At 37.3% G+C, this 12,502-nt stretch overlaps 1 protein-coding gene and 1 long non-coding RNA gene across 5 annotated transcripts in view; one reads left to right on the forward strand and one right to left on the reverse strand.

The window, feature by feature from the left end:
* Positions 1–1,984, forward strand: part of LOC108244882 — a 13,818-nt gene extending 11,834 nt beyond the window's left edge. Inside the window, exon 4 of the long non-coding RNA XR_001808947.2 lies at positions 1,904–1,984. This is a non-coding gene — a long non-coding RNA (uncharacterized LOC108244882). The remainder of the gene's footprint in view (positions 1–1,903) is intronic.
* Positions 1–12,502, reverse strand: part of tbc1d32 (TBC1 domain family, member 32) — a 70,059-nt gene that overhangs the window by 13,307 nt on the left and 44,250 nt on the right. For all 4 annotated transcript variants that reach the window (XM_017431415.3, XM_025009409.2, XM_025009408.2 and 1 more), the window contains 4 exons: positions 7,556–7,625; positions 5,668–5,783; positions 1,884–2,038; positions 422–562 (listed from right to left, as the gene is read on the reverse strand). In XM_017431415.3, coding sequence (XP_017286904.1) covers positions 422–562; positions 1,884–2,038; positions 5,668–5,783; positions 7,556–7,625 — 482 coding nt within the window. The remainder of the gene's footprint in view (positions 1–421; positions 563–1,883; positions 2,039–5,667; positions 5,784–7,555; positions 7,626–12,502) is intronic.

Genomic DNA, 12,502 nt, shown 5'->3' on the forward strand with positions numbered 1-12,502 from the left:
TTAGCGCACATTTTGGCTTCGGTCGCTGCTCCTGCACGCTCCCGGCATTCTGATGTTAACAGGAAGTGACGTCACGTGTCTTCTTCGTGAGTTATTTGGGCTTATTTTGTATTCCACGCTACACAAACCCACAAAGAAGAGACTAGACCGCAGAAACGGTGGCGAATCACTTTAGAAACAATAAATATTGGGTTAAAGTTGCAGGAAAGTTGCAAAAAGTTGTGATTTCGCGGGGTTTGCTTGATTTTGCATTAATAGTTGCGCAACATCACAAAATCCTGGAGGGTCTGATTAATCAGTCATGTGAGATGAGTGTCAACTGACAGACATGGAGAGAGTATTGATCACAAACTATGATGGTCAGGTTGGAGGCGCTCCAACATTAGTTCATGTACAGAAAACAAACAGTTCCAGATGTTACCTGTGAGGGGGTGAAACCAGACATCCTGAAGGCAGAATGGACCAGAGGGACTTCAGCCTTCAGCAGCATCTCCACGTAGTGAGCTGTGCACCAGTAAACTGGAGAGATTCCTGATTCAGCAACTTCCTTAGCAAAATGGACCTGTCACAACAAAAAAACAAAGTGTTTGTCCCGCTCCATATCTAAACAGTTTTAGAAAGAATAAAAGTGTCAATAAAGTAAGATTGATGTTACAGGGATTTCTGCTCACTTCTGATGGTTTAAACAAAGTTTGGTTTGGAATTATTAGTTTATAAACTGCGTACAGCTCTCCTACTGTACACTAATTAGTTTTCCATAATGTTGACAGAATTGACCAGTTTGTGTTGAAGAGAAACTGAAAAATGTGTCTGCACACATACTGAGCGCATGTATCACACGTTCAGACATATCTGAGCAGTTATTGACTGACGATAAACGACGGATGCTGAATTAATGATAGCAAGAGGTAAATCTCAGTTTTATGATCGAAACTAGACTTCTATTTACAATTACTCCCCACGAGTGATCTATTCCTTTATCATTTGGTTGTTTTGTTCTTTTTCCTCCTTTATTCTTCTGAATTTCTTAGCTTTAGTCATAAAAATGTCCTGTTTGACCCTTATCCATGGTAAAAAATCTTTTTTAAGCTTACTCGGCTGTAACATTTCTGATTGTTGTCCTGTTAATAAAGCAGATGAAGCTTGTTTATCTGTTTGCATTTGATTTTTTTAAAGAGATCAGTAACATGTTTTAACATCCAGACCTGCATAAATCTTCTGCAAGGTTAGAGACGAAGATGCCACAATGTTATGCAAATAGATAACACTAGAAAGGTTTCTGAAAAGGGCTGCCACTTTCAGTGTTGGTGAACCAAACACCCGTCTGCACCGGGCACAAGTGAACTTCAGATAAAACTAATCAAACTTCAGCCCGTCTGAGAGCGAAAACAACACGTTTAATGAGTAAATATCAGACAGTTCTGTTGAACCCTGCTCTTTAAAAGTATTCACTGCTGACAGTTTTCACAAAAAAGGCTTTTAGCCACAAGTAAAGGACGTTAACTTGTTGGAAAACCCTTCATGAAGTATCAACAATAAAACAGCCACCGATGGGTTTGTATCCCTGCAGTTTCTGATCATCACTGTTCAACTATCAGCCAGAAAAATACACAGAAACTGAGCTGAATTATACGAAGCACAGGGGACTGGTTACCCATTCAGCCTACAGTTTAAACAAACCAAAATTTCTTATTATATAACAGAATATCAGGCAGTTATTTTATAGTTTCTGTCTGAAAACTATAGATTTGGGGTGTTTTTTGGGTGGTAAAATCATTTTAAGACTAATTTTCGCTGCAAGTATTAATTATTAATCGACTTCAGACACAGTAACGAGGAACTATTATTGGTTGTAAACACGCGGTTCTGCAGCTGTGACTCACAGATGCGTGAATCCTCGCAGGCCAGATGAACGCAGACGTCAGCAGCGAGGAGAGGCTCAGTAACAGATCCAGGGACCGGTCCGTGTTTCCAGCCATGAGGAGAAAAACTGTGGAGCTCAGCCAGTCGTGACCCAGATAACCGTCCTGCAGACTGACTGGAGGCAGAGTTAAAGAAGCAAAAGGGCTGGTAGGAAAGAGAAAAACCAACCGCACCAAGAAACAACAGGTAGAGATTATTTTACATTTAAATACACCCACTAATTTAAATTTAAACCACACTGTCAGATCATCACTTGATGTTTGAAGGTAATTAAAATTTAACTGCCTAAATTTATTTCTTCCTTATAATTAAATGTCACGTGTCAAAGGAAACAGAGCCTTTAAGGGTTTCGGTGCTTTTTAGATATTGTTGTTGTTTTGAATATATATTATGTGGGGTTTCATATTAGATATGTTTAGTTTCATGATTTCATTTAGATTATCCCAGCTCATATTTTAGACCAGGGGTGTCAAACGCAGTGATGCAAGGGGGCCAAAAATTAAAAATTTGGTCCTAGCCAAGGGCCAATCACGATCAATATTTATTCAAAATTACATAAATTAATTGGTTTTAGATGTATTATGTCAAATCATTCATATAGAAATATCAATGACCTTTTCCCAGTTACAGATTATACAGAATTTAGAGCAAACAGACTTTAATGAACACAGACAAATAGATCAAACTTCAAAAAGCTCATCATTAGCTGTCATTTCTTACGCCTCACTCAGCTTTTAATTGAAGTTTTTAACAATAAAACAGACAAAAACCTGATCAGACAGAATTTAAAACTATATATTGTTGGCTTCTAAGTCACTGTCAGAGAAAACTTCACTAATTAGGCTCAGTTTTTTAAAGCAAAATAAAAATCAGAGACTCGATCTGAACCAGACTGGAGGGCCGGATGAAATGTTACAGAGGGCCGGATCTGGCCCGTGGGCCTTCAGTTTGACACACATTTTAGATATTGTGTTTTTTGACTCTGTATTTTGTGTAAAATGTTGTAAAGCACTTTGTATCACCTTGTTGCTGAAAAGTACTATATAAATAAGTTTGTCTTGACTAAATATCACCTCTTCCTTTATTAATGTGACACATTTCTGACAATATATTCAAGCTGTGCATCTTTTACACATTTAATAATTTTGAATCGTGCACTTATGTAAAGGTCCGTCTTGTAGGAAAACTGTGGAAATCAGTTATTTTACAGAGGTTAAAAGTATAAAACAAAAACAATAAATTTGCAATTCAGATTCCCTATTAACTATTTTAAACATGGTAATTATTTAAGTCATGATATTGCAGTGAATGTTTTACAAAACAATTCATTTAAATTATGTGATTTTTTTCCTGTTAACATGATTTTAGTAAGTTTTTTTAAGTTATGCTAACAATCCTAACACTGTCAGATAAAGAATCCATTTTAACAACCTGGAAAACGGTTTTTCTTGACCTAAATTCTTGTTCAACAGCCTTAAAATTCCTTAAAATGTTTTAAACCCAGCTGCATATTTAAAATGCATTTTTGCTGCCTGCTGTGCATGCCGACAGTACCATCTGTGATGATGGCCGGTTTAAATGTCAGAAACATGGGAGGGTAGATTTTGGTAGCTTAAATGTGAAGAGTCATCGTGACTCATCGCTTCGGCTCATGGTTTATGCATCTGGCATTTATTAAAATGCTGGTTTTCTATTAGAAATGACTGAAAATCGTTGTGGTATTGTTCAAAATGAACAAATTAGAATATATTTATCTCAAAATATTGTCCTGCCTATAGCTCCATCCAGTTCTGCTTTCTCTTCTGGAAGGAAATCTACAAAAAGCGTTTTCAAAAACATAAAATCTGTGGAAAATTACTTTTTTACAAGAACCTCAAAGACTCTAATAAGAGTTAACTTTGTGAAATCTAAACTCTTCATCCTTGTTTATATTTAGGATAACTTGGTGCAGTTTGAATACCTTAATTTAATCATCATGCTGCAGGAGAAGATTTAACTTTTTGCCCGAGCTGCACAACAAATGCATGCTCTTTGAATCAAATTGACAGACAAGCCTCATGCATTCGTAATGCTCTCTGTCAAGACATCATTTTTAAATAAGGAGTTATAAATAAAGCAACATCCCGTAGGAAAGGAAACTATTTTGATCTACAACCATCCAAAAACATGAATAAAACTAAAAATATTGACTTAATTAAACAACTTCTCTAACTTTACGGATTTATTTTGCACTTCTTCACTTCACCAGAGACACCACTGCTTTGGTTCTTTGAGTTTGGGTAAATTTCTGAACCTACACTTCGCTTTAATGCAACATCTGATGTCGAAATGTAAAAGTAGTTCGAAAATATACTCAAAGTAGGATTTTTTAAGCAGTATATGTGCATTTGCTGTGGAAACAATCTGCATAAAACTATTGTACAAACTGACCAATAAATGTATCCAAATGCTTCTGATCAGATTAAATAGAGTGATTTTAATCAGACTGTTATCTTGTTCTATTGTCCACTCAAAGTGAACTGGAGAAAAAAGAAATTAGGTTCATCAGATGCCATTTGGGACAAAAGGATGAACTGTTCTCTGAGGCTCGGAGGGAGATAATGTGTATTGTGTTGATCAGACGGAGAGAACGCCTCTTTCAAAGAGAGACTGGTCGGGTTATCAGCTCTAACTTCTGCAGGATCAGAGTAACACAGTAAACTTTATAGATCCATTTTAAAACCTAGAATTGATGTCTGCATCCCCACTGATGAAGCTGGGGAGATGTTTTTGTTTTTAAAGCAAACAATCAGGCTACTAAATAAATATATATATATATGGTATGAAGATTAAAAAAAAGTGTCAGTTCTGTCATAATTCAATGGATGCTTTTGTTTAAAAAAAGACAATTTAGATTATCTCTTTTTAACATTTTGTTAAAGCGACATTTTAGAAAACCCTTTAATATTATTGATAAGAATATAAATTAAAATCCTTCTTCTAACATACAAAGCTCTCAACAATCAAGCTCCATCTTATATTAAAGATCTAATTGTTCCATATTTTCCTAACAGAGCACTTTATTTTCAGACTGCAGGTTTACTCGTGGTTCCTAGAGTTTCTAAAATGGGAGGCAGAGCTTCCGGTTCTCAGGCTGACATCCTGTCTACTTTTTAGACCCGGCTTAAGACGTTCTGTCTGATAAATCCTATAGTTAGGGTTTGGTTTGGGTTTCCTGAGTTATCCCTTAGTTCTCAGACTGCTGGTTTCCTCTCTCTGCTCTCCATGTTCCTTCCATCCTGGATTACTCTCTGTTTGCACATGCAGTTATTGCTGTAATTAACCTGTTTTTCTTTATCTTCCCATAGAAACCACACCTAGACCGATCTCTCCGTGTTTGTCTCTTTCCTGTCCTTTCAAACCCCAGCAAGTTAAGACAAATGGCCGCCCATCCTGAGCCTGGTTCTGGTTTTACTGGAGGTCTCTTCCTATTAAAACGGAGTCCATCCTTTCCACTGTCGCCAACACGCTTGTGGTGAACGATCTGATGCAATTTGCTGGCTTCCTGAGACATCTATTACTAATTAGCGTATCATCTTGTACTCTGTGAATGTATTGCAACATAATAGAAAATAAATGACTGTTACTGTATTAGATATATGACTTAGACTTAAACTATGAACTTTAAAACAAAGGCAAAGAAAATAAAGGCCACATGGGAGTCAACAAGTGTCTCACAAACAGACAGAAATGTTTAAAGGATACCGAGTTGTGATGAGGAGGTGATTCTCTGTGAGGATAGGAAGGTCTTTATGTGCTTCGTTAGCAGCACCAGCTCATTCTTGGCATCTTCCGGCAGTAGCTTGAGGAAGCAGCCATACCTAGAAATTGAACAAAATAAACAAACTTAACTTCTTCACCTTCATGCAACTCCCTCGTGATTTTTTTTTAATATCAACTCATAATATCTGGGTCACTGCTCCACTTATCCTGCTTTTACTTAGAATCACATCCTTTTATTTCCCCAATGTTATTAAAAAACTAAAATCACAAACAAGATTACTGTGAAAATTTCATAAACAAATCTCAGAACTCTTTTTATATCAGTTCCCATCATCCCTGACCTCTGCTCCAATGAAAGCCATGTTTTGAAGCTGAAGGTTTTCCACACGGCAGGGAGGAGAAGCAACACTTCGGCTCAAAGCAGAAACACAAGAGGACTCTATTAAAACCATAACGAACAGGTCCGGTGGTGCAGATCTACATCAGCACGTCTGACGTGTGCAGCGCGATTCAAACCTTACAATAAAAAGGTAAATAAAACCTCCAAACAGCGTTAAACTAGAAGAGCTTGAGGACCTTTCTGCAGCTTTAGCATTTGCAGGAGATCCACACAGAGTCTAGTGAATAACAGTAGCAGATATTTCACCATTTTGTTGCACATTTTTAATCAGTTATGCATGATATGAAGGATGGACAAATTATTTAAGCTGAGTCCAAATTCAGACTCCATCGAAGGTATGTTTAGATGGGGAAACATCATTTCTTGTTGCATTTTCGTCTCCCGAATGCATTACTAAACACATTACGTATTGAGCAACGTGTTTTTCTTTAACAATGCTTCTCTTTATCACATATATCACACGTGTCAAACTCAAGGCCCGCGGGCCAGATCCGGCCCTCTAGTCTGGGACAGATTGAGTCTCTGATTCTTATTTAGCTTAAACAAACTGAGCCTAATTAGTGAAGTTTTCTCTTGACAGTGACTTAGAAGCCAACAATATATAGTTTTAATTTCTGTATGATCAGGTTTTTGTTGATGGCTTTTTAAAAAAAATCTGTTTTAGTGTTAAAAAATTCATTTAAAAGCTGAGTGAGGCGTAAGAAATGACTGCTAATAATGAGCTTTTTGAAGTTTGATCTATTTGTCTGTGTTCATTAAAGTTTGTATTCATGGCATTGATATTTCTATATGAATGATTTGACATAGTACATCTAAAACCAAGGTTAATTTATGTCGTTTTTAATAAATATTGATCGTGATTGGCCCTTGGCTAGGACCAAATTTTTGATTTTGGCCCCCTTGCGTCACTGGGTTTGACATATATGGAATTCTGCAGCTTTAGAGCCGAACACCTCAGCGAGCTCAGGTGTCTGTGGCTTCAGGAAACCTAAATCAGCAAACGGAACAACATTTAACTTGATGCACACAAAAGTCCTGCTGTAAGTTTAGTTCAGAGCGATGACTGGAGGCACAAAGCAGCCGCAACACTAACAACACAGAGAAGACCAGTGGTAACTCCAGACTACAGCAGACATGAAAAACAAAAGAGAAAGGCTCAAAATGACTCGCTTTCACAACAAAATGACACAGACGACCTTTGGATGAAAGGAGTATTCATACTGCATGTGTTCAATAACTTAGACATTAAAAGGATCAATTAAATAAAGAAGGTTATAAACAAAAAAACAAAGTGTTATCTCTTCGTTTAAAAGTAATTTATCTAAGCCCTGATTCTTTTTCCTTTAGCATCACAAAGAACCTCTTTCACACTCGTTTGAAACAGGAGGCAGCTGTTTTTTCTTTCTTTGGGGCTCGTATAAAAAGTGTATGATGAAATATGATTGAGTTACAGGAAACTGCCAGACAAACCTGAGACAGGTGTCAATTCCCAGCTGTTCCACGGACGATAATACAGCGTTCTTCACATTCTTCTCCTCGGCTGTAAAACAAGACAATTACAAAAAAAAGAAACTGAGGATTACGGATCTCGGAGAGGGTGTGTGACAGAGAGATTCGGGAGAGAAGACTCCTAACGGGCTGCATTTTGACCATGAAGAATGGAAAAACATGACAGCAAATTATGAGCCGCTTCTTTCACGGCACTGCGGAGCTGACAGTGTGTCTCAGCGAGTTTGTACTCTGCAGCTCTGAGGCAGTCGTTTGGCATTTAACTGTGATGTTTGCGAGGTAGTGCCGTATCAAGGTGACTCGGGTAATTTCACTAACAGTCATTCACGGGTAATTTCACAGCAACGTTCTGAGGCTTTTGTGCAGCGGCATCCTAACGCCGATTTCAGGGATGTGGCAGAGTTTTTGAAAAAGCATAAAAAATTATACACACCTAACTTCTTTTTTCCTGCAGGAACACCTTCTAATACGGGGATGTTTTTCTTCCAGGTGGAGTTGTTTTTACAAGACAGATATAAAAGCAACTACTCTAAGTTTCTCAGTGGATCCTTAACTCCAATATTGTGAAGAATCATTAAAACTTATTAATTTTTGGAAATGCGAGTGTAATTACGCAGAGACTGAAATGAATGAGACAATAACTGTGGAAAGAACTGACATTTTCATTTGAAAGATGTTGCCTCCACATCCTGGCTTTTGGGAAGTAGATTATTGCATCTGTGCAAATGAATCCCCTGCTTCAGACAGTTTATGGTTCGGATGATGGAGAATTTAACATTTCATATGAGCAGATCGTCCAGGCGCCGGCAAATGGCAGGGAAAACTTCAAATCCAATTTACAGAGTAATAGCGCCGAAAAATGCTGTTGAAAATGTTTGCTGTGATTTACATATCAAAGTGATAATTCAACACTGTTGCCATCAAAAAGCAGAGCTCTGGGGATTAATCACAGGCCATCAAATCTTGTATTTGAGAGAAAATGGCTTTTGATGTGCCAGGACAACTATTTCTGCATTTTCTTTTCCCCTTCCCTCCTCACATATTAACATCTCTAAAAACCTCATGCTGATGGCAATTACCATCTAATGGAGATAAATCCTCTCACTGTTTTTATTCCCTCTTTAATCTTCTCAGCACCGTGCCCCCAGAGTCTATTTTAGAGTTTGTAATAGCAATAATAACAAATATTAAACTTTGGTAAAAAGAGGCACCATTGAAAGGTGTTGCATGCAATTTATCTCTGATGTTAATCGTAACCACCTGTTCCAAGTGTAACTGCAAAAATAATGAAGAGTAATATCAGAAACCCGCAGCTTCACGTTGATTTAGCCCCAAGATTTCCTACAGTTACCGTTCTTTAGACAAATAAAAAGAAAGTAATATTGAAAATATTGAATCCTGCAAACTTTGCAGGCTTACAGGAATGAGTCAGATTATCCACAACAGTACAGTCACTAATGTATGCAGCCTTATAAATTAATGTGTTTGTTTTTGTTCTCTTAGGCCCCATCCACGCAGGAACCAGTCTTTCCTAAACCATTTGTTTACCTTTTAAACACGGCACCGTTTCTGGAAATGCTTTCATCCGCACGGAAACACAGAAAACCACCCAAACGCTGTGGTAACTACTAATGGCCTGTATGTTGCACTGAAACACCGCCAGGAATACACACCAGAAACAGGAAAGACTGTAAACACAAGACTGGACCGACAAAAAAAATCTCCTTTATGTTACAATAAACTACCATTAACTGGAAGTCACTTCAGTCCAAATATGAGGACATGACAAACGATTTCAGCCACAGAATCCAACGAAGGACGAGTTTTCCCTCATCATTTTTAAAATATATATCTATGCAGACTTTTTTAAATGTGTACTTGATTGTTGGTCTTTCTGCAATGTTTGCTTCGATATTTTTAGTTCCATAAACTAACGTCCTTTTTGGCCTCAGATTATTTGGTGTAATAAAGACTTTTATTGTTGTTCATCAGCCTCGTCTGTTCACTGAAGTATATGAAGGGTTTGGTTTTCTGTAGTCTGTCATGCTCTGGGTTGTAGATTAGGCTGTGTTTAGGCTTTCCACGCAGGATTAAAACAGTAGCGTTTAAGGATTTTTCTACCCAGGAACTCAGTTTTGAAAAATACTGTAGGGCCTCCTAAAACACTGTTTCAATCTGGACGGGGCATTAATGATTTTACAGCTAATATACCAGTTTTTAAAAATAAAATGGTGGAAAAACAGCAACAGTTTCTGCAGAACTTTATATAAAATCATTAGAAGATAATGGGGGAAAAAGTTTGGTAATCAATAAGGACTGCCTAGAAGTTTGTTTGTGTTTACAAAATGCAGCTGAGCTGAAAAACATAATTAAAATAAAACCTTCAAAATGTTTTGAATGCGTGAGGGATTATTTGAAGTGCATCTGAACTAGTTTGGGTTTTTTAAAATGTGACACAAGAATTAAAAACTTCTGTTATAAAGTGGCAAAAAATTACCATTACTGAAGAGCACGAGAGAGTGTAGATAAATTCATTATCAAAACAAACAGTCAGAATTAAGACTCTTCATGGGGCCTCAGAGGAACACGGCTTTGTACTGACAGTCATACAAACACAGCACTAATAAAAGAGGCAATGCACCGAGGGGAAAAGCTCCAGACATGGAAGTTATTGAAAAAGCCTCATTGAAGTACACATAATAAATTAAACAGACAGAACACATCCCATATCCTTTCTGTCACTGATATTTATTATTTATTCTGCATTTCAAACGCACCGCAGACGTGCTGCCTACTGATCCACGACATCTGATCCAACCGAACATTTTTACTTCCATATATATCCTGACAGCTTTTCTGTTTTGGAGACTGGTTTAAGTTTTTAAACATTCAAATTAAAACTGGACACTGCAGTCTAAGATCTACTTTACAGAACAACAGTGGGTTTAAAGACTGTTCTGAAATATTGCTCAATGTAAATCCATAAAGAAACTGATTAAAACAACATATGGTTGAAAAAACACAATCTGTACAATTATGGTAAAACATATGGTTTTAAAGTTCTACAACAAGCAATAACTTAAAGTTATTGTCTTTTTTATGATCTAATTTTCTCATTTTTGTGAAGGAGATTTAGTCTGCTCTTTTTTACGCTTTATTTCAAACATTATGTCTGCTCCAACTTAAACTTATTGCACAAAATATGTGTTTAACAAGGTTGAGTCAAGGGTTCTTTGGTAATTACTGTTAAATATTAATTACATTATATACAGGATAGTTTTTTAAATGTTGAGCGACTGAACTCTGAGGTGTAAAGCGTTTAACAATCATTTCGTGTGTTAAAGTGAAGTTCGTCTGAATTAATTTCTGCTTTTTTCAGGCCACAGGTTTTCAAACTATGGGATGTGGGCTCAAACAGTTTCAGCGAAGAATGAAAATGAGAAATATTCAAAGGAATCACTCAAATGTCTGATGTGAAGAGCTCAAAAACATCAGTTCTCAGCTAAAAAGCTAAATATCTTTAACTCGATTGATAAAAGTACATAAACGCGTGTCCTTGAGCAAGATCACACCATGGCCTGCTTTACCTACATGCCGTAAAATATATATTAATTATTATAAATAACTGCAATTAGTACTTTACCTTGAGGGAAATTTGCAGTTTGCAGCATTTACTAATTAGCTTGGTGTTTTTCTGTCTATCATCAGTCTGATAAGCTTGTTTAGCCCCCTGGCTACAAAACAAACCAACCTGCTGACACTATTCACTTGTCTGATTTGTGAAACATATCAAGTTTTGACCCGGGGTAAAAAAAAAAAAACGTCTGTAAGTGAGAAGAAATATTTTTCCTGGTGTCTGTCAGCCCAGATGGACTGGACCCAACTTCCTAATGACACTAACAAAGCTGTCAAGGCTTTTCAGCTACAGAAAAGAACCCTCACTGGTTTTTTTTGCTTCATTCATCTGCAGGAAACATTTCCGATCAGACCTCATCTCCCTGACAAAGGAAGTCTAGTTAGAGTTTACAAAATAGACGTTTGATTTAAGAATTTGGGTGAAATCAGTATGAAAATACAGACAACATCATCCAGTGGAGTTTAACATCCATCTGACCATCAGAAAGTCTGTCGCAATGTTTCATTAAGACCTTTTCAATTTAGTCATTCCAAAATGTGGACTAAATAAAAAAAAAAATCACCCATGGAGCACTGTGAGAACACGAACAATTAATCAGTCAGTGGCTTGGATGCACGCTGTTATCAAGCTGTTGTTGAGAGTCGTCAAGCTGAGCGTCATGGGGGGATGACAGGAATATTTTAAAGTGGCACACCAAAGCGATGCTCTCCGATTGTTTAGGGATCGCGCCGTGAAAATCTGACTGGAGCAGACTGAAGGTGGAAACGCACTGTGACATTTTGGCAATTTTGTCTCACTTAGATTTTATCTCTACTCTTCGCTGAATGAATTTCACACCATGAGAGCCAATTTCAAAACAAAGGCGCCATCTTAGCTGCTAAAATAAGAGACCTTTAATCTGCAGCCTGAAGATTAAAGAGGCTGTGGCCAAACAGTAACATCTAGGAGGACCTTTCTAAGCAGGGCCGTAACCAGACTTTAAAAAATCCATGGGGATCAGCCTCATCTGAAGCAACAGAGGACTCAGGGCACAACCATGATGACTCACTGAAATGACATGAATTAGTTTATATGAATGTTGATTCAAAACACAAGATTTTAGCAGAGATTTCACCTTTTCATCAAATACCAGTGAGGTGTTGTAGTTTTGGAGCTGGACCAGTTCTAGTGTGGTCCGGATGCAAAAAAAGTGCTGAAGTGGCCCTTTATTGAGGTTTCAGGAATCAGATGAAGGTCTCACAGATCACACACTTGGTTTTAAATGTTCTGCA

Source organism: Kryptolebias marmoratus, linkage group LG19 (assembly GCF_001649575.2).
Source record: "Kryptolebias marmoratus isolate JLee-2015 linkage group LG19, ASM164957v2, whole genome shotgun sequence".
NCBI lineage: Eukaryota > Metazoa > Chordata > Actinopteri > Cyprinodontiformes > Rivulidae > Kryptolebias > Kryptolebias marmoratus.